This window comes from Periplaneta americana, chromosome 14 (genome assembly GCF_040183065.1).
Source record: "Periplaneta americana isolate PAMFEO1 chromosome 14, P.americana_PAMFEO1_priV1, whole genome shotgun sequence".
Classification (NCBI taxonomy): Eukaryota; Metazoa; Arthropoda; class Insecta; order Blattodea; family Blattidae; genus Periplaneta; species Periplaneta americana.
The window spans coordinates 134,375,973-134,402,652 of NC_091130.1; the positions used below are offsets into that span (position 1 = coordinate 134,375,973).

Here is a 26,680-nt window from a genome sequence, read left to right on the forward strand (position 1 = left end):
AATATGGGAATGCTTGTTATTATTCGGTTGAGAAGATTTTGACATCTAGTCTGCTATCAAAAAATCTGAAAGTTAAAATTTATAAAACAGTTATATTACCGGTTCTTCTTTATGGTTATGAAACTTGGACTCTCACATTGAGAGAGGAACAGAAATTAAGAGTGTTTGAGAATAAGGTAATTAGGAAAATATTTGTGGCTAAGAGGGATGAAGCTACAGGAGAATGGAGAAAGTTAAACAACGCAGAACTGTACGCATTGTATTCTTCACCTGATATAATTAAGAACATTAAATCCAGCGTCTGAGAGGGGCAGGGCATGTAGCACGTATGGACGAATCCAGAAATACATATAGAGTGTTAGTTGGGAAGCCGGCGGGAATAAGACCTTTGGGAAGTCCGAGACGTAGATGAGAGGATAATATTAAAATGGATTTGAGGGAGGTGGGTTATAATGATAGAGACTGGAGTAATCTTGCACAGGATAGGGACTGTGGCAGGCTTATGTGAGGGCGGCAATGAACCTCCGGGTTCCTTAAAAGCCGTAAGTAATGACATAATATTTATAATTGAAAATATCAAGGTGGGCAAAAGCGGACGTTTGAAACCATTCCAAACTGGTATAATATTGGTAACAAAAACAGTTCTTGATTTTCAAGAAAGTTGTCTTAATAAAGAGATCTTCAAATATCTTACGCTAGATAGATGCACGCAGAATTCGATAGAAAATTTATTTTCTGCTTTCCGTTCCATAAATCCAATCCCGGATGCAAAATAATTCAGAACTGCATTAAGATTTCTCAGTTTTTCTCAAAAAACGAAGCATGGAAATTACGCAGTTTGCGATTCTGAACAATTAGTTAAATTTGTAGGTACATATGTAAGTCTAGTGAAGATGAATGTGAGCTACAGGAAATTGATATAGGCTAAATTGTAATTTAACTGAAAATATAAATATTGACTTGAGTGAAAAACAAGCTCTTTACTATTTGTTGGGATCACTTTTGTTCAAAATAAAACAAAATAAGTTATATAGTATTTGTGAAAACTGTTTTTCATCTCTAATAACTGATAACAGGGATGAATCTATAAAATTTATTAGCACATTAGTGACTCTCAAGTCGTACAAGGAAATGTCACTTGTATACCCTTGTAAATTCGTGTTTGATATAATTCTATATGCAGGAAAATGTGAAACGTTGGTAGAAAATGAGTTGATACTAAAGGATTTGAAGTCTTTATTCATTAACACTTCAACTCATACGTTCCCATCTTGTCATAATATTTTTGAAAAAGTCTTATCGCTGTATTTTAGGACTAGAATATATTATTGTTAAGAAAATTGTCTGTTATAGCAAATGCACTACAACAATCTGCTAAATGTGGCAGTGGAAGTGTTGGTATGAGAATTGCAGTAGAAAATTGCTGATGTTATTCCTATTGAAATGGACATAACATAAATAATAAAGTGTTATCTCTAATGAGTCATTTCATTTTGACAATAATGTTTATTAAATCTTCTCTCCTGTATTCAATAAACCACAACAACATGTATGGTATCGTCTTTAATGGCCTTCCTTCTAGCATTACTGCTTATGCTTCTGTGTCTAGCAAGGAGTAAATATGGCTGCCGTGCGTCGCCGAGAATGCGGTACTCTCTAATATACACTGCTCTGCATGACTGTATATACTAGACTGTGGTAATGCATTAATTTTTTGTTGAATGAAATTGGCAGTGGGTAAAGTCATTACTTAATTTTTTGTGAACTAGTGTTTTAAAGGGTTACTTTACGCACTTACACCAGTGAATAAAATGCAACTTTACGTACTATCGTAGAAGGAAAACATATTGTGATCAGGACTGTGGGAGAGAATTTCTAGATTTTAGAAGGTAAGCTCCGTTGCCAGAAATGTAGAGTTGACATTCCGGCGCAATTGTCGTACATGATCTCTTTATCTTCATTCTCTGTTTCATTTTCATTATTGCATTGTTCAAAATATTTATTTAGGGTACTGAAAATCCCGGTTTCTTAAAAATAATTTTGATTATACAGAGTGTTTCCGGGCTGGTGTTACAAACTTTCAAGGATGATGGGGAAGGGCACATGTATCAATTTGAGATAAGGAATCCTGGTCCTGAAATGACTGAGTCGAAAGTTATAAGCCAAAATAGTTGTGTGGAAATGGAATTGTAATTTCGCACCACGTGCCCTCCTTCCCTTAACTTTTGGAACAGTAGTGGAAAGATGGTATGAGCCGGATGTCTCCGACGTGGGTACTTGTCCCGATACAACCTGTGAGCTTGTCTACCGTTCCCATTGGCTCATACGTATTCGAAAATCAGGTCTGCATATTCCGCTCTCGTGTACTCCTCCATTTCACTAGGACTGATCGACTGGACACTGCAACTTGTACACATACACTGCTGTCTACAGACTTGCATATCAGGACCGACCATGTCCGTTACACATTACGCTATCTGCATTGCTTTAGTGTAGTTTCCTGTCCCCACCCCTCAGACAGCGCATTGAATGGAATACTGTAAGTAGACAACGTAAACAACGTCAGATGAATACAGTCTGTGTAAGATGTACAGATAAATATACATAAATAAGGTGTACAGAGGAATAAAATTATTTCATTTCCACACAACTATTTTTGCTCGTAACTTTCGACTGAGTCATTACCTTTCGTCTCGTTTCTACTATCTATACTCTAACCACGACGTAAATACCAGATCACTTATCTGTGGCACGCTAAGTATACCTCTTCATAGAACAACTTGTTATTCATCATCTTTTACAATATCCACCTCGCGTCAATGGAATTCCTTGTCACAAAGTATTAGGGGCTGCAAGACAATAAACACCTTTAAAACAGCTTAAAGGATAACCTTATTAGCATTTCACTCCAATCTTACTGATTTAAACTATCACTGACTACATTGTTACTTCATTATTTAGACATCATCCTGATAGTGCTGTATTTTCAAAATTGGTTCATAATAACCTCTTTCTATTATCTAATATTATTTGAAATATATTAACATTCTATGTATTTTAGTTTAATTCTGCTACACAGTTTATTTCAGTGTCTAATTAATAGTTCATAGTATTTTGTTGTTTAATTCGTATATAACTCTTGTATACATGTAACTCTCACTTAATCAAATTGTTGAATTTTTTTGTAGGTTCATGCATATGTATGTACACTTTTTGCTGGTTGAGTGGAAGAGAAGGCCTTGCGGCCTTAACTCTGCCAGCTAAAATAAATCATTATTATTATTTCCGGACCAGGGTTCCTTATCTCAAATTGATACATGTGCCCTTCCCCATCATCCCTGAAAGTTTGTAACACTAGCCCGGAAACACTCTGTATACATGGATTTTATTTTGGGGTATATTTCGGATTTAATTTGAATCGTATTGAAAAAAAAAATCGACCTCTTCAGTTATACAGGAAGACCGGACGTTCACTTCATACCACAATTTCTAAACATATCTATGGCTTATTTAATATTGGCATGCTTTTCTAGTGGAAGCAACGTAAAAGTATGTATGCACTAGATGCATCATGCTGTTGGTTGTCGTGACACTCACGGGCAAGTTCTGGGCCGAGAGTCCCCCAGCTCGAAGGTGACTGTCTTGGCCCTGGTTCTGGGCTCCGCCGTGTACGCGCCAGAGCTGTGCGTCACCGTGGGCACAATTCTGGTCGTGACGTTCAGTCTCCTGGACACGCGCGGACTGCTAATCGCGGCGACCAGAGACGTGCCGCCCGCTCCTTTGAGGTTGTCCTCCGGCCTCCTCCGTCTGCTGGGCGTCCTGTCCCTCGCCGTGAAGTCCACATACGTCCTTCTGCTCTCGGCCTCCACTTCAGTCAGCCGCCTGTGCCTCCTCTCTGACTGCGCTCTTGGCGTGTGGGTGTTCGAGTCTCCGTTCGGACGTCTGAGCTGTCCCTGAGGCCGCCTGGTGATCGGCCTCTCCCTGGGCATATCTAGAAAGGAAGACCTGTATTCCGGATCTGCTTCTATCCTACCCTCGGAACGGAGGTTGCAGTCAGGAGGTCGACCCGGGCCTCTGGGCCTCCTGAACCCTTCATCCGTGAGCAGCAGCGAGGTGTTGGGGTCGTGCTGTAGCTGCCCCGCAGGCTTCCGCGTCACTGGCCGCTCCCTAGGGAAGTTTACGAAGGATTCTTTGTACTCGGGGTTTGCACTCATCTCGCCTTCCAGACGCAAGCTCACCGGGGGCCTTCTCACAATCACGGATCTCTCGGCGCTCGAAAATGGAACGTACTGCGCCTCCTTCTCTGTCACCTTCTCGAATTCGCCTTCCGGCTTGAGAGACGCATCCGGTTTCTTTATTTTCGGCCTCTGCCTCGGAAAATCAATATACGTCTCTCTGTACTGCGGTTTTAATTCTATTTCGCCTTCTAAACTTAAATTCGTTGGTTTTCTAGCAAGATCCGGCCTCTTACTTCTTGATAAAAAATCTACAAACTGAGAGTTTTTCTCTGTGGTTGTGTCAAATTCTCCTTCCTGCTTTAGAGACGCAGGAGGTCTTCTTAGCACTGGTCGTTCTCTCGGAAAGTCTACGAAAGTATCTCTATATTCAGGAGCATATTGGACATCCCCCTCTAAGCTAAGATTATTAGACCTTCTTAACATTTCCGCCCTTTTGCCTTCAAGAAATTCGATAAAGTTGTCGGCATTTTCCGTTACCTTTTCCATTTCTCCTTCCAATTTTAGATTTGTTGGCCGTTTTTTGAGTCCCGATCTCTTAGGGGATGGAAAATAGACGTATTTTTCGTTTTTCTCAGTTAACGTATCCATTTCGCCTTCTAAAGTGAGTTGTGTTGGCCGTTTCGATAATTCCGCTCGCCGCCCTTCTGTAAACCCCACATATTTTTCCTTTTGCTCTGTGACAGTTTCGATATCACCTTCCATCCGTAGACTGGTTTTACGCCGAGCAAGATCGGCCTTTTTGGCACCTTCATGAGGAACATACCGTGAGCGAATCTCAGATTCTTTGACCAGCAGCTCTCCTTCGTTTCGAAGAGTGGTTGGTCTCCTGGCCAACTCAGCCTTTCTCGCGGAATCGAAGAACACGTACTGTGCATTCTTCTCCGTCAACATATCCATTGGCATCTGACGCTGGCTTTCTGAGGTTATGTGGGTGCGAGGTCGGATGACTTTCGGACGTTGTCGAGGGAAGTCAACGAAGGTGTCGTGGTACTCGGGTCGGAGGATTACTTCCCCCTCCAACCTGAGTCCGTCCTCCGGCCTCCTCCGCCTGCGGCCCTTCTTCACCAGAATATGGTGGTCTCCATCCCTGTCCGTGTTCACCGCCGTGACAAGGGACCCTTCCGACGCGCCCAGCAGCTCGACGAGGTGGTCCTCTCCGAAGTTCTGCTCCTTGTCGGTAGGCAGGAGCGCGGGCGGGATGTAGCGCCTGCGGTACTCGCTCGTGATGGACTTGAGCGAGCCTTCTTCCGTCCGCAGATTGTCTTTAGGTCGGAGGTGGCTCGGAGGACGTCGCCGTCGGTACAGGCGGAGTTCGTCAACGGTGAGTCCGGGTGGGAGGCCAGCCTCGTTTCCGATGATGGTAGCCCTGCTACCGAGTTCTGGGTCCGATGAAGATTTCTTTTCAAGAGTTGGCACTCCCAACCTTGAGCTGCCGAAGGCCAAGGTGCTGGGACGTCTGTAGTGGTTGCGGCTGCATAAGAAACACACAAAAATTTTTAACATGGGATCTCTTGCATTTCTTCTCCTTTTACATAACTTATTCCCGGAATAATTCCCTCCGTCCTTCACTCCTTGTAATCGTTTGAATTTTCTCTTAATTCAACAGCGATTTTATTTTAGTACATTATGCAACGAGCCTATAATGGTAATTAAGACGCTCGTATGAAAATTATGAGACTCGCTTGCGCTCGATTCATAAACATACTCGCGTCTTAATTACTACCATTATAGGCAAGTTCCATACGACTTTTTATGCTCGACCATATTTCTAACTTGAAATTATTCATAAGTATTCATATTATTCTTATCTGACTGGGGAGCGGAACTGACCTTGTGCAATATCTCGTAAATTGTGAGATGTGCGCAGACGCGAAAGTATTGATTTTTTCCGAGAAACAAATGTCATTGACCTTGATATAATCTAGAGAGTAAAATGAATATTAATCTTGATATAACCTGAAAATGATTTAGACATTGAAAAACGAGATGACAAATTGAATTTATTTGAATATTATTTAAAATTAACGCTAATTATTATAGTAACAGAACATAACCTTCTGCGACAGTATTGGATTTCCAGCCTCCGTGACGTTTCGCTAGTTGTCTTTCGATTGCATATCCGAGAATAATGGATACTTGCGCTTTCATATTTCTACAGTGGTGCTTTCTGATTGGTGGAAAACCTGAACTTTAATGAATAGGTGTACTTTAATGAGGGCTTCTACCAGGTGTATAATTACTACGTTTCGGCATGGTCAAGCATAAAAGAATATGTGGCGCCTAGTTTTCTAAGTTAAATTAAGCAGTCATACGGTCTTTCGGGGAACGCCTTCGAATGTGCATTAATGTGAATGGTCACCATTTGGAACATCTTCTGTGACTCTCAAAGCATAACATTATCACATTGGAAGTACGTTTTTGTTTCGTTTTGTTGTTGTTATTGATTACGAAGGTGACATTGTGATACATTTTTGAACTCATCTTAATGTGTGTAATCAATGTAACATGATTAAAGTATGTAGTGTTATTTGAAAAATTGATGACGTCACGTGTATCTTGTACTACTAGGAGTTACATAATGTAGTTACATGCACCAAATTTCTACACTCATGTTAGCCCCTCGTTCTAACATAACTCTCAAAAACAAACATTTCAATTCCTATCCAAACAAAAGAGTTATAATACGCGCACAAGATAAATGGGACACACTATATTTTATCTCTCTTCCAGTATTTATATTTGATATTATAAAATTACATTTCTTGAAGTTAAATCTTCTTATGGAAATTCAAAACTCATACGTTATGCTAGTTCCTAAACTTTTATTTAGATTTACAACTTTCCAGACTTTTATTACAGAATACATTTCATACTTACCCATACCATGTGCATTAAAATTTGTTCATGAGACATTCAATACCCTTGCATGCGGTGACGCATAAAATGTACTAAGAATTCCGTGTTAGGTGGCGCACTGATTTGGTAAACTTGAAAGTGTACGTGTCTGCAAGGAACTCATTGCATATTCATTGAGGTGAATCGTCGTCATCTCGAGAAACGGATCATCAGATAAACCTATAAGATCAAGTGGTCATCAGACATCGGACTTTCCCCTTACTAGACCTTCGCTGTTGCGTCATTGCATGAGATAGACGGGGACGTTCTGTATATCGCACCGTTGCAATGACCTGAATTGCTATTATTCCAGGAATAAGCTCGTAAAATGTTCTACTTGCTATGTACAGTCACTGCAGAATTGTTCTAGTATGTTGTCTTTAATAGTGTTTTGATATCTTGTGTGGTTTATTGACGCGAAGTGTGTAATATCACTTAAGTGCTCTTTAAAAATACTAATGTAAGTTTATGAATACATTGATCCTTCAGCTGCTTCAGGCAAATCTTTTAGGCCAGCAGCATATTGCATCGGACATTCTGTCTGGGACAGAACAGTTTTGTCTCGGACCTTTCGATGTGACGGAGGTTACACGCATTGTTATGAAGCTGAAATATACTGCATTGGACGAATGTCCGATGCAGTATGCTGCAGCCTCACAACAATGAGTGTAATCACTGTTACATCGAATGGTCCGAGACAAAACAATCCTGTCTGAGACAGAATGTCCGATGCAGTATGCTGCAGCCTCATAACAATGCATGCAGTCACCGTTACATCGAAAGGACCGAGACAAAACCGTCCTGTCCGAGACAGAATGTCCGATGCAGTATGCTGCAGGCCTAAGACGGGACAGTGTTGTGAGTATGTTTATCACAACGATATCCACGCATATTTTTGCCTCAAAATCTTAGTTGCCTCCTAAATCATTATTTGTAACCATATAAATGTGTATATTTACGGGAATAAATTTTATGACGATTTAAGGAATGCTTTTGAGAATAACTTCAGAGATTACAACTGTTTAATTGTGTTATTACTTAAAATTATTTTGTGTTGAGAAATTGTATAGTTGATCATAGCAGCTTATCATAGATTAATACATAATGTATTTACAAATGTTATATCGCATCACATAATTATTCCAAGAGATTGCAATTTCTTTGGTTGAGTGGAAGAGAAGGCCTTACGACCTTAGCTCTGCCAGAATAAAAATATTATTATTATTATTATTATTATTATTATTATTATTATTATTATTATTATTATTATTTTGACGGAAATGAACTTAATGTAGAGGAGACTGTTATATCTTTAAACACTTTTCACATTTTATTATTATTATTATTTTTTTTTAATTTTGGGAAATGAAATTTTTTAAATAAAAAAATGCTTGAAATAATTATTGAAGATTCCTTGACAACTTCCTGTACGTACGTATTTTCCACTTTTACAGGACTATTAAGGATGGAAAAAATAAAATGAAGGGAAATGTAATGTGTTCAAAGGTACAACAGGTTCGTGTACCTTGGAACATATCGTCGTTGTTCCTGCAATAACTCCTATGTGACATATTTATCGATTTTAAATTTTTGCTCTATTAAATAACTTAAATAGTGATACGGCAAATAATAAAATCTTCTATATATAATTATATTTCTTTGTTTCGAAAATGTAAGAATTCACAGTCTTCTATATACGGCTGCCATAGGATGAATAAATGTGTTTTTCCTTCCTCCTGGAAGATTTTACATTTTGCGCATAGGAGTTATTGCAGGAACAACGACGATACCCTCTTGTAAGTTGGAACACACGGAATATAGGTGGAAATATAGCTGTAAAAACTGACAATCGTATTTAAAATGCATTTGCCATCATAAACCAAAACAGGCTTCTTTGATTGACTTAGAAAGCATATTGTGATGATTCAGACTGTCAATGTTATAATACAATATAAAATTGTTTGTTTATTCAGTCATATGACAAATCAATATTACTAAAACTAATGACACTTATTCATGTCGGTGAATCCAGTCCAACAAGGTCGTCTCATGTCCTCATAAACACTACTTCACATCGCAATGAAATATCACACCTGCTTGTGCAATATACACGTTTAAAACATGGAATTCACCGCCCAAGTCGAACCTTTGAGACAAGATCTACACATATCAGTATTATGAAGTTTAAAATGAGGAACATCACTACATGTTCATAGTTTTCATAATTTTATGTATCATTGCAATGCAATCACAGTTTTAATTTTACGCACATAAGTCTGTACTTTATTTTATACATATTAATTTTTAAACAGTTCATTTCATTAAATTATCATTGTAGTTTACTACAGACACTAATAATGAGATATTATACACAGAGCCTGATGGTGCCCGAAGGGCGAAAACGTTCGTAATCTGCATTGTACAGAACATAATGACTACATATATGAATAAGTGTCATTAGTTTTAGTAATATTGATTTGTCATATGACTGAATAAACAAACAATTTTATATTGTATTATATTGTATTATTCTCTGATTGAGATTTTATTTCCTGGAGGAGCAATAACAGCTTCAACAGCTTTCTTCAAGACATCCGGATCAATTGGAGGTCTCTTAATACCAGACATACTTCGTGACATGATCTTAAGATAAAAGACAAAAAAAAAACCTATAGTATCTTGTACCTGGAACATGTTCCATGGTACAAGGTGTTTTGTGATCCAAGGTACAAGAAGATATACTTTTAAACAAATATGGCTCCCAAAACTAGAGATTCGAATAAATCATGGAAATTAAAATATGTTATTACTCACCAGATGATAGGAAAGACATTGTACTTGAAAGATATTAACAAATATAATCTGGTTTTGTGTTAGAAAACATAATAAGGTTCCTGAGCCAAATAACGCCATGTATACCTTTAACGCCACCCTATTAAAATTTGTTAACGACACAAGTTTTCGGTAGTGCACTACTATAGCCTGAATTCGCTTGCAATCTAGTGATGAAATGAGTTACTAGCTGTCCGATGACATTTACGAGTGACATTATATTCCATCATTTTCCTGTTGTGTGTTGATAGTGAATGGCTGATCTTATATCAAGGTAAGAGGCAATATTTTATTTTGTGTGTTGAGCAAATAATAACTATAGTAAACTATATATTTTCGTGATCCTTAAACATTCTTCTATGTATAGAAAGTATTTGCTATCTATAAAATTTGAAAATGTTAGAGAAACAGGCATGTCATGTTATCAAGTACTCAGTAGCGCTTTAACGCCATGTGGCGTTAAAGGTCTACAGACAAAATTTTAGGTTATGTTAGTACTAAGGCTGACAGTACAGCATCAGTGTGAAAACATCAGGAAAATCACTAAGCTTTAAACTTACAAATGTTGAGAATTTGCAATGATGATATTGGTTCAATTTCTTATCGAACTCTTATTTTTTTTATTTTACATAACTGAGTTTTTTTGTTTTACTTATTGGAAAACATTCATATTAAACTAAGGTAAATGCTTTTGTGTTTAATAACTTTCTACTATGTCACATTGTCTCTTATTTTTTTTAAAGTAAGAGTCACTGAAAAACATATTTTCCTAATCCATCTGGTGTTTCAGTTTCAGATCAAGAATCTTTCATTAGTATTGAGTGATTTTGTATCTTTTATTAACAGAAACTAAAATTTAGTCGCTTAGTTCTATTTGTGTTGCTTAGGAAAAATAATTCATTGACAATTATAAGTGTATAGATTACTAGGAAATAGTTGGCGTTAATTGGACAACCTATTCCTAATAACGCCAGTTTACAAAGTTTTCCTATTTGAGTTCTAATTCTTGTTCGGTATATAATATATCCATTTTCGTTGTGCTATTTTGTAAAGATAAAATTACAGTTTCTATTTCATAATTTTCGTGTTTGTACATAACTTATTTCCAGAGCAAAAATGACTGAAGTGTTAAGGTGGCGTTATTTGGTACGTGTACCTTTTATCAATGAACGAAATGTTTACTTTTGGTACTAAAAAACTTAGTTTGTCCACAGAACTCACACTTTGCAGTAAATCAAATTGACATTACGACATTGACTTAGGGGCTTTCTCTACAATCTACTTCAGTTTGAGTCCACTAGGTAGCAGCAAAAATTAAAAAAACAAAAAATGTTCAAAGGTACACTATGCTAAAGATACAACAGTCTCCCCTACTCTTACGTCAACATTCATTATTCAAATTCTTTCTTCAATAACAGTTTTCATTAAAAATGTTAACAACAAAATTGTCCTAATAATTCCAATAATAATTGGTGCATTTATGGTTAATTTAAATAAAAATACAAATCTTACTGGTGCTTAATGGGGGTGACAGGTGAAATTTTGGTCATTTTCAGTCAAAAATCGCATTTTCGTTTTCTTGTCAAAATGTATCAGCAATATTTGTTGTTGAGCAAGTTTCTATGCTCTGTGGCGCTCGAAAGCATAGAAATTACGCAGTATGTAAATGACTGCACCCTTGAACTTCAATTCCATGCAAATTTTGCAAGCTGTTTCTCGCACTTTTTTCAGCCCATTTCGTGAAGTTAAAAGTGTAAAGGCGTTTACAACTTTGATGCTAGGAACTTGAAATTCTTACCGCATGTCCTATACACTGTGATTAATAAAATAGCGCATGGATGTTATGATTAAATGAATACTTTTTGAAATAAAAAATGAAATATTTATAGTGGCAATGAAAAATTACTATTTCTAAGTATGCAGTGGTTAAAAAATTTTTCCCCATTTTGTAGTAAACATATAGGAAACTAATGCGTAATGTTTTCCTAATTATGTCACTGGTCTTGCAAAAAATATCCCAAACATTTTGCTGAAAAATTGAGCGACACATTTCATTTTAAAATACGCAAACTTTTCAAAATATTTTTTTTAGTAATTCAGAAATTAATTTACTCACAGAAATGAAACTTCACCACATCATTGTCTATTACACCGTGATTACTTATACATGAAATAAAAGAACGTAGCTTGAAAAATGTAGAAAATATAAATTTCACCCTTCACCCCCTTAAAACATTAATAGTTATTTACGATATGAGTTTCGTAAAGTTTCATATTACAATACGAGATTGGAAAGTTGTCAAACGAGGCCGCAGGTCGAGTTTAATTACCAGTAGAGTATTGTAATATGGAATTACGATAAATATATCGTACAACGTTTTATCCACTTCGATAAAAAATTATTTTTAATAAAAGTTTATTGTATTGTTTTTATTAGTTTCAAACGTGTATTTTGTGGAGATGCGATTGTATTATTAGTTTCTTCCTATGAGAGGCGATTCGTTTATGTTTGTCTTTCTAGTTTTAAACACGATAGGTTTTTGTTTATAACAGAAGAACAGCAGTACTAGGAGAAATAAACAAACATTGTTAAAATGAATTCAGATATTAAAAATGCTGCAAATTCTGCAATTGAATGTTTAGTACCATCGAAATCCCGCGTAATATATCATGAAGTAAAATATAAAAAAAAAAAATTAAGATTTATGTTCCAAAAAATGTAGAAAGTGTGTCGGAGAAGGTAATGCTGACATACTTTAGTGAGTATCATTACCTATTTGCGTAATAGAAGTATCATTACCTAACTAGTTGCGTAATGAATGTGTTTACAACATTTTTATTAGTGATGTAAAGACCACATTACGTAATCAAAGTGGATAAACATCTTCAAAGTTGAAATATTTAATGTGTTACGTGAATCATATTTATTGTGAGTTTTAGTGTGGTTACCTGTCATGTCGTTTGTTTCGATACATCATTGGAAACCTGAAATCACATGAAAATGTGTTATTCTTAAATCTGTAACTTAAAACATGACGAGAGGTTATCGTGCATAGTTCACCTCCCCCGCGACGAGAGAGGTTATTGGAGCGGTGCACGCAGGTGTTGGGAGGACTCGCTGGATCTCGTGATTCGAATTTCGAACATCAGTATTGATGCTATCTGTACTATAATGCTACGCTGACCTCCCTGATTCACCCATTGACTGACTGACATGCACAAACCACGATAGTAGGCCATCGCAACATTAACCCGAAAGTTTTGCTTCAGAAGAAGTGTTCACCGTTTTAGAAATTTGCACAGTTTCTATAGTGGCTACTCTGATATTTATCCTTTCACAATAATTGAAGACCTCTGTGCAAAAATCGGTCAAGTCCAGAAATGAAAATTTTACAGAAGATAAAAAAAAAAAACTTTCCACAAAAATTGAATTTGTGTTAATTTCAAACTGATTTTTTTACACGATAATTTAAGAAATTAGTGTTTTTTGTGTGGTTACCAGTATTCTTGGTCCTTCTCTTTCGTCCATAGATATTTTTTTTTAAATGGTGGACTTGAATGTTTTTGTTCCGAAAGTACAACAGATTTCTTTGTCATGTTTGAACTTAATTTATTTCTTGTTTGAACACAAATCTACGAAACTTACTTCAGTTTCAGGTGACTTTCCGTTGAGAGGTTAATAATGCATATATATATATATATATATATATATATATATATATATATATATATATATACAGTATATAATTGATTTATATGAAATGTTGTATAGCGTGTTTTGTGAAAGCCATTGGTTTAATTACCAAAATTCTTAGTCAGTCTAAGAGAGCAGTGTATTATGATAAATTATTGAAATAATTTTAGTTTTGTCCTTTAAATGTACATAAATTTGATCCCAACATGTGACATTTTTCGTTCTACAAAGGAATTTTACAGTAGGCTATTATATTTGTTGGGATCAGAATTTCTGCACATCTAAAGAACAAAACTAGAATTACCGGTATTTTAATCATTTATCATAGTAGGCCGACATTGCTCTCTTAAATTGACTGGGCATACTTGGAATTAAATCAATGGCTTTCTCAAAACACGCTATGAAATGTTTCATATAAAATGATTTTTATCTCAAAAGGAAGCAAAAACGAGCAAAATTGTATTATACTTTTTTGTTTGAAATATCTCAAAGAATAACCCACTAAAATGAATGACATTACTTAGCTCCATATTATATATTTTCAAACAAATATTATTGTTTGCTATATTGTAAAGCTTTAAGTGTTTAGTGCAGCCAATACGAGTAAGCTTATAATCGTTTTTTAACTTAGTTATTTAACGACACCGCATCAACTACTGGATTATTTAGCGTCGATGAAATTAGTGATAGCGAGATGGTACTTGGCGAAACGAGCCTGAGGATTCGCCACAGATTTTTTTACATTCGCGTTAATAATAAATCATTGACAAAGGTAAAAGTTTCCTCGATTGTGAATTGGAAGCAGAATTACATCTGTCTTAAAAATTTGTTATTTATAGTATGTTAGATATCTGAAATCCGTTTAGTATTATTATAATATATACAAGATTTTTATCTTGATATTTATTAAGAATAAAAGATTTTTTATAAAGGTATTAGTGCTTGATTTTCATGACTTCAGAATAAACCATATTATTTTATACTGTGATTATTTAAGTATTTTACATCCGTAATCTTTCGAAATTGTATTAATTTATATATATATATATATATATATATATATATATATATATATATATATATGAAAGAGTAGAACTCGTGCTCAGGGGAGGACTCCTGAACTGAAATTAAGAAGTATATAATACAATTTATCTTATGCCTACTACGCAATAAGAATAGACAGGGACATCATTTTATTTTTACTAACATTTTTAATATTAACCTGTCTATACCTTTAGAGAACCGGAAACACCGCTTGCTCCCCCCTCCAAGACTGGAGTTCGATGATACTGGCGTAAAACACAAATCACTCTACTAGGTATAGGATGGAAGAAAAGTAGTTCATCCATTTACGTAAACTAGGAAATATCGCGATTTTGAGTTTGATAATTTTCATTAGGTTTTTCTTTAATCAAAGTACAGTACTGTATTAAGAATAAGTGTTTTTACTCACGAACTGAGTTATCCATGCGAACGTATTCATTATGCAGTGTATATTATACTGTCTACAGCACATTAGCGTACAATATAGAGAAAGAAGTTAAATTGAAAAATAATCATAATATGAATATTTAAACACAATTTTGAAAATGGTGGCCGTTCATTTCGATACAGGCTTCAGTTCTTTTGTGCATATTATCGCACTATAGACTATTGCATCTAATTCCAATTGCCAATTTCGTCCTTCGTACTAGTAACTCATGTTGAAATAATTCTGTACCTACTCTACGTACTGTGAATTCAATCTTCACTTCTGCCCGACCCGAAAATATAAAATTACTCATAGACATGCTATCTACTGTCCGTCCAAGTGGTTATGCCGCAGGATTGTAGAAAGGGAGGAAATCACGTGACAGTTAATTACTTAACGAGGCCCTTTTATTTAAGTTAAATTAAACAGCTGTATAATATGACGTAAACGTCCAATTCCTAAGAGAAATTAATGTTTTCAGAAAAGAGCTAAGACAGCCTAACTTTTACAGAGGGGCAAGCAGAAGCAGGTGGGGGAAATCGGGATGCGACGTAGGCAAACGGACAGTACCTGTGCGAAAATATGATTCAATATTGAAAGCTCTTTCGTCACTGGAAAACGAGAACATATTTCTGGAACGTACTATACTCAGTAACTCAGTACTGCTTACTATCTGCGGTCTTGGTTCTGTGTGGAGTTGGAACTTCCTTAGTAGAAGGGGTGGGAGTGAAGTACATTAAAAAACTCAGGTACAGTAAAAATTGAAGTAAAAATAAAATGGTGTCCCTGTATAAATTAAATTTACGATTTTTAAATTTTTATAAAATCCAAACATGACTTTTTACATTTAATACTAGAACTATTAGAATTGACAAGATTAGGTTATTAAAATATAAATTTGTTATATATTCTTGGGCCTAAACTACTACTATGATTAAATACTGTAACTGTGTTGCATTTTGGTTCAAACAATCTTAAAGAATTCATACCTTTTGTTTCATAATTATAAGAATACAATTACAAATTATTTAGATCTTATGTATTAATTTTATTAATACAATATAAGAAATTTGTATTATTTTAAGAACATTAAAGTCTAAAAACAATTTTTGAGATGGAAAATCAATAGGTTTATGAAGACATATTTTAATCATTTTCTTCCGTAATAAATAAAGTGGATTAACATTGGATTTAAATGAGCTACCCCATCCTATAAGTCCATACATAATTACCGATTAAAATAAAGTTAAGTAACGTATATTGTACGTAGTAAACTTATTGACAAGGAATTCCTCAATAAAACAAAATAATATATTATTTTACGTAATTTATTACAAAGGTAATTAATGTGTCGGTTCCATTTTAAATGATTGTCGAAAATTATGCCTAAATACTTAACTTCAGAGGACTCCTTAATATCGGACATTTACACTGTATAAGGCAATAATTAGAATTATGTAATTTAATACTTTATATAGATGTAGGAGGTTTGTTACATTTTCAGATAATGAGAATGGATTAATTATGGTTTTATTTTCGTTCATAGATAATTTATGTCAAAGCATTTTTTATTAATTTAAGTCCATTATTTGAATTATTATGTGCATCATACAAGGTTTTTCCACCAATAAGTAAAACTGTGTCGTCTGCATAAGAATAATGAACACCATTGCATTGTTGTAAGTCAATTTTTAATAAGTCATTAATATATATTAAAAATAAAATAGGGCCTAGAACTATGCCTTGGGGAACACCTATATTAATGATTGAGATTTTTTTTATTTTAGTGGGTTATTTTACGACGCTTTATCAACATCTTAGGTTATTTAGCGTCTGAATGAAATGAAGATGATAATGCCGGTCAAATGAATCCGGGGTCCAGCACCGATAGTTACCCAGCATTTGCTCATATTGGATTGAGGTAAAACCCCGGAAAAAAACCTCAACCAGGTAACTTGCCCCGACCGTGAATCGAACCCGAGCCATCTGGTTTCGCGGCCAGACGCGCTAGCCGTTACTCCACAGGTGTGGATCTAATTGAAGGTTCTCTTGAATAATTGTCAATTTTCGTTATTTTAATTCTGTCGTTGAGATACGATTTTATTAAGTTTAAAGCATTACCTTTGATTACTAATAAGTCTAATTTCTCAATTAAGATATCATGTTTCATTGCATCAAATGCTTTTCTTATGTCCATATATGGGTAGCACATTTAATTATTGCTGGATATTTAGGCCTTGGGGATGATCCAGTTATATTTGAAATAACTATAGTCATTTTCGATTATATTAGTACAGATTCTTAATAGATATCGATAATAAAGGTAGTTTTATTTTGAAAGTTTTTACATGTTACAGGTAGCTCCTGAACACTAATTCAAATTTTGTATGATTTCTGAAGACTGTAAATAAGAATTTCTGAAAGGACATGGTGTTTTGTAGTGCCAGCGCTAATTTTTTATATCTGGCATCCTGCAGAGACATTCTATAGCTTTTATTTGTATAATTAGAGATATATAAATATTATGGAATAATCAAATAAGTTTATCTCTTTTCATTGGGCTTGAATGTGCGTGTAATTTTGAAGTGGTTATTGTTTATACAATACATATTATCATATTGATATTGTTGTTAATATTATATTAATGCTAATATTAATTGTAAAACTTTACCTCAAAATTCATAATGCAGTGTCTTCTGATCTTCTCGGTGTAAAAGTTCTAAATCATTTCATTCCAATAATTTGAAATTCTCGTAGAAGTCGATAGGTGAAGTTGATTTTTGTCATTCACCATGCGACATGTTTCAAACTATTACACTTTTCTCTGAATGTCACTTCATAATTAATACTCATACAGATATTTTATTTTATCTTTGCCTCTGAGCAGTGTCACAGTTTGCGATGGGGGAGAAAAGAGATAGCAAATCGTTGCTATGCTTTGTAATACGCTTAAGTTCACGACTAAGGTAAGACACTAGAAATTTAACGGTCACTGACCGGCAGAGATGAAAATGAAACATCTGTACAGTAAGGAATATCTAAGGTTTAACTGTAGCAATAATACTATTCACTGTTTAATCATACACTTAAAGTAATATTGCTTTCTTATTTTGATGGTAAATTATTTAAATAAACTAAATTCAAATAATATACAGTATAACTGTTATCCGACACAAACACTTTCCATTTTAATTGCACTTCTATATAGATATGTAAATTCTCTGCCGCACAAAATGCTAACTACGGTCTTCATTCAAGTTCTGACGTATTTAATAGGCCTATATTTAACATAACGCTCACAAAAAGAAAATAAACCATGTTTACGTATAGGTTATTAATGAACCGAATAATTGTACAAAATCACTTTAATTGCACTTAACGTAAGAGATTAAGAAAATTATAAATATTTGTTAATACACGCGATTTGATTATTTCGCACCCTGAACCCACGCCGAGTCATGCTGTTCAGTGAATCCAGACGTCGCGCCGTGTGTAGCAATGTGCTGCGCCTGAATGCAACCCGCCAAACTAAGACGGATTCCTCGAGGCAAGACGAACCCGATTTAATCGCGCACCTCCAGCGCGCAGCCCTGACAATATCAACAGATCCATCTAATGTTCAGCCGCTTCTTTGTAAAGAAGATTAGGCCTAATCAGGATGCACTGTAATGGGATTTTTAAAGTGTCCTAGATATCAGATGATGCACAACATTAAGATATATGGATCGTATGCGGAGACTTAAAACACGGAAAATAGGAATGATTGGAGAATGCTGAGTTTGCAGTGAAATACCTAGCCTTGGGCAGAACAGAATGGATGTATTATTATTATTATTATTATTATTATTATTACTATTATTATTATTACTATTATCTAGAGTATGCCATTAGGAAAGTCCAGAATAACAGAGAGGGTTTGGAATTGAACGGGTTACATCAGCTGCTTGTCTATGCGGATGACGTGAATATGTTAGGAGAAAATCCACAAACGATTAGGGAAAACACGGGAATTTTACTACAGACGTGGACAAATTATTAACAAAATTGAAGATTTTTATTATATATTTTTACAAAATATGATTCTTCAATTTAGGCTACAGTTAACATTTTTGTGTATTTCCAAATTATTAGCAAAATTGAAGATTTGTATTGTATATTTTTAGAAAATTTGACTCTTCAATTTGGACTACATTTGATATTTTTGCATATTTACAAATTATTAGCAAAACTGAAGGTTTTTATTATGTATTTTTACAAAATTCGATTCTTCAATTTGGAATACAGTTGACATTTTGGATATTTCCAAATTATTAGCAAAACTAAAGATTTTTATTTTACAGTTTTACAAAATTTGACTCTTCAATTTAGATTGTAGTTGACATTTTTGCTAATTTACAAATTATTAACAAAATTGAAGAGTTTTATTATATATTTTTACAAAATTAAGCTCTTCAATTTAAACTACAGTTTAAATTTTGCATATTTCTCTCTACTGTAATGATAGAAATATGCAAAATTGTCAATTGTAGTCTAAACTGAAAAGTCAAATTTTGTAAACAGAATTATCATAAAAATCGTCAATTTTGTTAATAATTTGTCCACGTCTGTATAAGCAAATAAAGAGATAGGTTTGGAAGTAAATCCCGAAAAGACAAAGTATATGATTATGTCTCGTGACCAGAATATTGCACGAAATGGAAATATAAAAATTGGAAATTTATCTTTTGAAGAAGTGGAGAAGTTCAAATATCTGGGAGCAACAGTAACAAATATAAATGATACTCGGGAGGAAATTAAACACAGAATAAATATGGGAAATGCCTGTTATTATTCGGTTGAGAAATTTTTATCATTCAGTCTACTGTCGAAAAATCTGAAAGTTAGAATTTATAAAACAGTTATATTACCGGTTGTTCTGTATGGTTGTGAAACTTGGACTCTCACTTTGAGAGAGGAACAGAGAACATATGTATGTTATGTCATATGGAAATTATACTCTATGTTTACTATATTTAACTTATATTCCTATATTCGCAGTTATAGATTATGATTAAACATAATGTCATGTATGATACCCCGCAAATTCAATTTGTCTGCATTTTAATACTACAATTGAGTACCGAATTATTGTAATTATCTACTACCTAAGAGATGAAGCAACACAATCGTACCTACACTAATATCATAGAAGTGGTATGGTAAATTTTCTGTCTACAATTAAGAAAGGTAGATGTGCTAAATTAAAATCATAATATAAATTCTTTTTCATTAAACCTCAAAATAGCTTCAATTCTAAACTTAAAATGTTGATGCGAATAGATTATGTTAACATGTAAAATTCTCTTCACATGAAAAAAAAACACAGTTTTTTTAATTATTTCTGCAACATATTCAACAAGACGTAAAGGGAACTTATGAACACATTACACTAAATAAAACTTAGCAATGATACGCAATAAAGTTATAATATAATATTTCACTGACCTCCATACACTGAAATAGAGAACCCGAACATATATCATAACCTGGTATAGATCGAAAAGGCATTGACTGTGCCTTATTTCCCAATGTTGTGAATAGTTGTGTAAACTGTGAAATGTTCGTTATGGGTTGTAATAACTGTAAATGGCTAAAATACAATAATTTGAATAATAATATGGGACAAGAAGGCGTTTGTAGCACTATAAATTGTAAGAAAAAGAGGTCAAGAGTTATCCTTCTTCTGAAAGATCCAGGAAGGTGAGTTTATAAAATATAATATATATATTTTATGAAAATAATATACTCGTATAAACCTTATGTATTTCATATTTCAATAGTGAATGGAAGGTGTTAATTTTTTCAAAAGAACACGATATCGAAAGTACAATACATTTTATCGTCTGCTAGGCAAAGGGTCTGTGATGAGGCGATAGTAGCGATCCTGGTGGTTAGCAACTATGTATGGATGCATATTTAGTAAGTGCTGAGCTTCGTGACTGTGTATACTAGACTGTGATGATACTTCTGAATAGTTCATTGTCTATTTGTAATTTACAATTCATTTTATATTTTCAGATATGTCTAGTAATATAATAAAATAAATGCATATAAATTTTAATCATAAGACACATCTGTTTGCAAATGAAAATTCTACACGTATCATCACAACCAATCGACAATATAAGATCCATCAGTCACAACACAACATCAACATTATATATAGTACCCCAAGACATTTCATTCTTCGAATATTCTGAATTTTAATTCATTCTCTTTTAAGCTAATTTATTTTATTCATTTTATTCATAATTCATTTTAACATTACTGACAATTCGTATAATTCTAATTGATTAATTTGTATTCATACTGTAACATGAGTTATATGTATACACAATTAATTTTAATTTTAAAATTTGCATCATATTGAAATTAATTATCCTCCAAAATTTATTTATAGTTTTATACATATACGAGGGGGATCCAGGAAATAACGACCGTTCGCGCATACCCGCCCCGCAGCTGACTCCCCTTCCTTGTTTAAAAGTCAACTGGCTTCCTTAACATGTGTTCTCATAATGTTGTGAGTACTGGTTGCAACAAGTCTCCATTGTGCATTTTGTGTTCAAAATGAACGACGTGATTGATAATCCCGCCGACTGTGAGGTGAGGAGTGTGATTCGATTTTTGAATGCCCGACATTTGAAACCTGCAGAAATTTACCGGCAATTGAAAGAAGTGTATGGTGATACTGTAATGAATGAAAGAAATGTGAGAAAATGGTGCGAAATGTTCAACAATGGGCGAACAAATGTCCACGATGAAACTCGACCCGGACGCCCATCACTCATCACAGAAGATCTGAAGACTAAAGTGAACGACAGAATCTTGCAAGACAGGCGCACATCACTCGACGAATTGCATATTGCCTTTCCTGACATTTCTCGTTCTTTGCTTGGTGAAATTGTGTCGCAACATATTGGCTACCACAAAATCTGTGCACGATGGGTTCCACGGCAACTGAGTGACCAATACAAAACTCAGAGAATGGCCTCAGCATTGACATTCTTAATGCGATATCAAACAGATGGAGACGCCTTTCTTGATCAAATTGTGACTGGTGATGAGACCTGGGTGTCTCACAACACCCCAGAGACCAAGCGCCAATCACGTCAGTGGCATCATCCCTCATCACCCAAGAAACCGAGAAAATTCAAACAGACTCTCTCAACACAAAAAGTCATGGCTACTGTCTTTTGGGATCGCAAAGGTGTTCTTTTGCTGGATTTCATGCCAAAAGGCACTACGATCAATGCAAATCGTTATTGTGAGACTTTACGAAAACTACGGCGAGCCATCCAAAACAAGAGGCGAGGAATGCTTTCAAGAGGAGTTGTACTGCTTCACGACAACGCCCGCCCGCACACTGCTGCTTCAACTCGAGAATTGCTGGATCAATTCGGTTGGGAAATCTTTGATCATCCGCCCTATAGTCCAGACCTTGCTCCTAGCGATTTTCACATTTTCACTAAGCTGAAAGACTTTCTGGGTGGTACGAGTTTTGGAAGTGATGAAGAGTTGAAGAAGACAGTGAACACCTGGCTTAATGAACTGGCGGCAGAGGAGTATAACACGGGAATTCTAAAGCTAGTGAACAGATACGACAAATGTTTAAATGTAGGTGGTGATTATGTAGAGAAGTAAAGGAAGCTTCAGTTATGTAACAGACTTTGTTTTTTCAAATAAATATATATATTTTTAATTATTACAACAAAACGGTCGTTATTTCTTGGGTCCCCCTCGTAGCTCATGAAGATCCAACACCATGTATAATATATTGATCATTTGTTATTTGCTTAATTTGATCAAGGTTCAGATTACACATTTTACTATATCTGAGGATGCCCAATAAGGCGAAAACGTTAATATATTCTATATTCATATAGCAAATAAACATTTGCAAACAGATGTGTCTTATGATTGAAATTTATATACATTTATTTTTTTATCTGTTTGTAATATTCTTTTACTCCTAAAGAAAAAAGGTATTTTACAAACAACTTCAAATTAGTGTAACTCTGAAAATATTAAGAATAGGACCCATGTTTATATGACATTTTTTTGCTCAAAATAAGGTCCAGAAGTGGCAGTAACTCCTCGAGACAGACAGACAGACAGACAGACAGACAGACAGAGAGGCAGGTCCAAGGACGCAGTAACTTAAGGCATCACTTGTATGAATCATATAAATCAAGAAAGTTTTGGAAATGAAGTTAATTTGCTAATAACACGATAGCTATGAGAAACAAACATAATTTCCTGTGCATTAAACCCTGTTATTAACTCTATTTCTAAAGAGTCTATTTATCTCAAGATGCAGGTGGTAGTGAAACATGTCAAGGTCAGTATTCATTCGTCGGTGACTTTGTGTGCAGCCCTAAAACTTGCTGATAGGTATGCAAATTGCGGAGTTGCGCATAACCTTGGTGCGTCAAGCGACAATAATTAATTGCACGTTGCTAAAACTGCAATAATAACAGCTGAGAATCGCGTGATGGCCGACTTCCACACATTCGTCTGCTGTTACTGCCTTGTGAACTCTTTGTCCGTACGGCACAACTTGATGTTCCAGCTAATGACTCTTTCTAATAAAAATTAGGAACTGTAATACCGCAAGACTTTATCTGTACGATATTTACGCCGTTATCACAAAGTTTAGGTCCTTTCAAGAATGCCTCCTATCGTTCTCAGTTGTGGAGTAATATATAGGATGATTCACGGGGATTTAACGTCCCTTACACAGATTATTTCCGAAGACATTCTGAGCAAAAAATGCCACATAAACATTTGTCCTAATCTCAATATTTTCAAAGTTACACTAATTTGAAGTTGTTTGTAAAATACCATTATTCTTTAGTTTTAAGGGTAAAAGAATATTACAGATAAAGAATGAACTATTCAAGAATATCGTTTCTTTAATTAGCTAATATTCTAAAGCTAATAGTAATATGCGTTACAAGAGCGGTATGTTGAAGTTTTCATGTTCGAGTAAAAGTTTGAAAAAGCGAAACGTAATTTCCAAGAATTGAAAGAAAACATACCGCTCGTGTATCGTACATTATTTTGTGTGAAGATCGTTTATTACATACCTGAAAGAGGAATTTCTAATTAGTTGCAATGAAATCTCCATCTTGGTTTCTGTTCAATGACAGCAAATTTGCATAACAAAAATATCTATCTTCAACATTGTTACTTTAAAATGTTATCTGTGTTTACTATACTCCAGCAGGCCGTGATATACGTCTGTCTTTTTTTCCCCCAGTCTATGACGAGTCTGGAATCTTGTTGATTTTTTCACGGCTTCCTTAATGTTACTTGCATCACGAATTCAGTAACTTTAGTGGAGTTGTAGAGTTTACTTGCAAATATTTAAAAACAATAATTAACAGTGCAATTTAGGTGAATTTTCATTGGTAAGTTTCCAATTTATAATTATTACTTTATTGAACGTCTCTAAAATAATATGTTAAAAGCCTAAAGCAGTAAAATCAATATGTCACTTAAGCGGTAAGAATAGGGAAATTGTTATGTGTGTTAGGTTGGGAATACTGGATGTGGAATTTTAGACTTTCCGCGGATTGGTTTTGTGCGGAAACCAAGCAAATACGCACGATCTCGCACAAAAATGTGTTGTGAATTTCATAGTTCTTCCGTACAGAATTTTTTCTCGATTTTTGACTACAGAATTACATTTTATTACGCATTTATTACAACAATGTGTTCACATCTCTGGAGTAACGGTTAGCACGTCTGGCCGCGAAACCAGGTAGCCCGGGTTCGATTCCCGGTCGGGGCAAGTAAACTGGTTGAGGTTTTTTTCCGGGGTTTTCCCTCAATCCAATATGAGCAAATGCTGGGTAACTTTCGGTGCTGGACCCCGGACTCATTTCACTGGCATTATCACCTTCATCTCATTCAGACGCTAAATAACCTAAGATGTTGATAAAGCGTCGTAAAATAACCTACTAAAAATCACAACAATTGTTACAAATCACGTCACTCTTGTAAATTCTTTAAGATTGTACATTTGGATGCATAATCAAACTGTAAAGAATCAAATTCCTAAAGTCGTATATTTGTAACAATTTTTTGTTCAGAATGTCGGTCTTGGCCCTTCATGTGCTGTAGCGCCACGAATTTATTTTTATTTTATTCTCTATCAAGGATTCTATCCCCTTCACATCAGAAATCTTAACCCGTACTCTGAACTTTTATCATTTTCACTATGCTGCCATCTAGCTCCACGTTCACGTCTTGCTCACTAGATGACAGCACATTGCAGTTGTCTGAATTAGTGGAAAATTGACGAGGTAAGAAATGAAAACGGTCGTCCTCTGGTGGTCGAATTAATTGGCATAATATACAAATATTAAAGTCATACATAAACTTGAGAGAGATGTGCATATAATGGTAATATGCGTTGCAAGGGCGGTATGTTGAAGTTTTCATGTTCGAGGAAAAGTTTGAAAAAGCGAAACATAGTTGGGCTTTTTTAATTTCCGAGAATTGAAAGAAAACATACCGCTCGTGTATCGTACATTATTTTGTGCGAAGATCGTTTATTACATACCTGAAAGAGGAATTTCTAATTAGTTGCAATGAAATCTCCATCTTGGTTTCTGTTCAATGACGGCAAATTTGTAAAACAAAAATATCTATCTTCAACATTGTTGCTTTAAAATGTTTTCTGTGTTTACTATACTCCAGCAGGCCGTGATATACGTCTGTCTTTTTTTCCCCCAGTCTATAAATGCGAGCTTAAAACAAACGGTAAGGTTATGTAATGATTTATTTTTCATTTTAATATTTTAACAATATTATTTATATAACATATTGCATTAATAACATCGGCATCTGGAATCTTGTTGATTTTTTCACGGCTTCCTTAATGTTACTGTCACGAATGCAGTAACTTTATTGGAGTTGTAGAGTTTACTTAATTTTTGCAAATATTTAAAAACAATAATTAACAGCGCAATTTAGGTGAAATTGCAGTGGTAAGTTTCCAATTTATAGTTATTACTATATTGAACGTCTCTAAAAATAATATGTTAAAAGCCTAAAGCAGTAAAATCAATATGTCACTTAAGCGGTAAGAAGAGGGAAATTGTTATGTGTGTTAGGTTGTGAACACTGAATGTGAAATTTTACACTTTCCGCGGATTGGTTTTGTGCGGAAACCAAGCAAATACGCACGATCTCGCAGAAAATAAATTTGTGTTCTTTCCTGATGTTTCTAAATTTCAGTGACTGAAAATGTAAAAAAAAGCACCTTTTTATGTTTTAGATTACGAGTTTGAGTTTTTTTTTTTGCATTTTTCTGTAGACCTAAATTGATATTTTTAGAATTCAGGTACAATTTTTTTCTTAAATGATTAGAGATTAAGCAATACTAGTCTTCGTACCCATATGAATAAATTATGAATAAGTTGGTCGGTTTAAGTTCAAATAAGAACCATTATTTCGATTGAACTGGAGTGGTAATTACAATAAAACCGTGGCGCTACAGCA

At 34.7% G+C, this 26,680-nt stretch overlaps 1 protein-coding gene across 1 annotated transcript in view; it reads right to left on the minus strand.

Moving 5' to 3' along the window:
- Positions 1-26,680, minus strand: part of LOC138713963 (uncharacterized) — a 74,791-nt gene that overhangs the window by 36,918 nt on the left and 11,193 nt on the right. Inside the window, exon 3 of the mRNA XM_069846543.1 lies at positions 3,598-5,709. Within this exon, the coding sequence (XP_069702644.1) occupies positions 3,598-5,709 (2,112 nt within the window). The remainder of the gene's footprint in view (positions 1-3,597; positions 5,710-26,680) is intronic.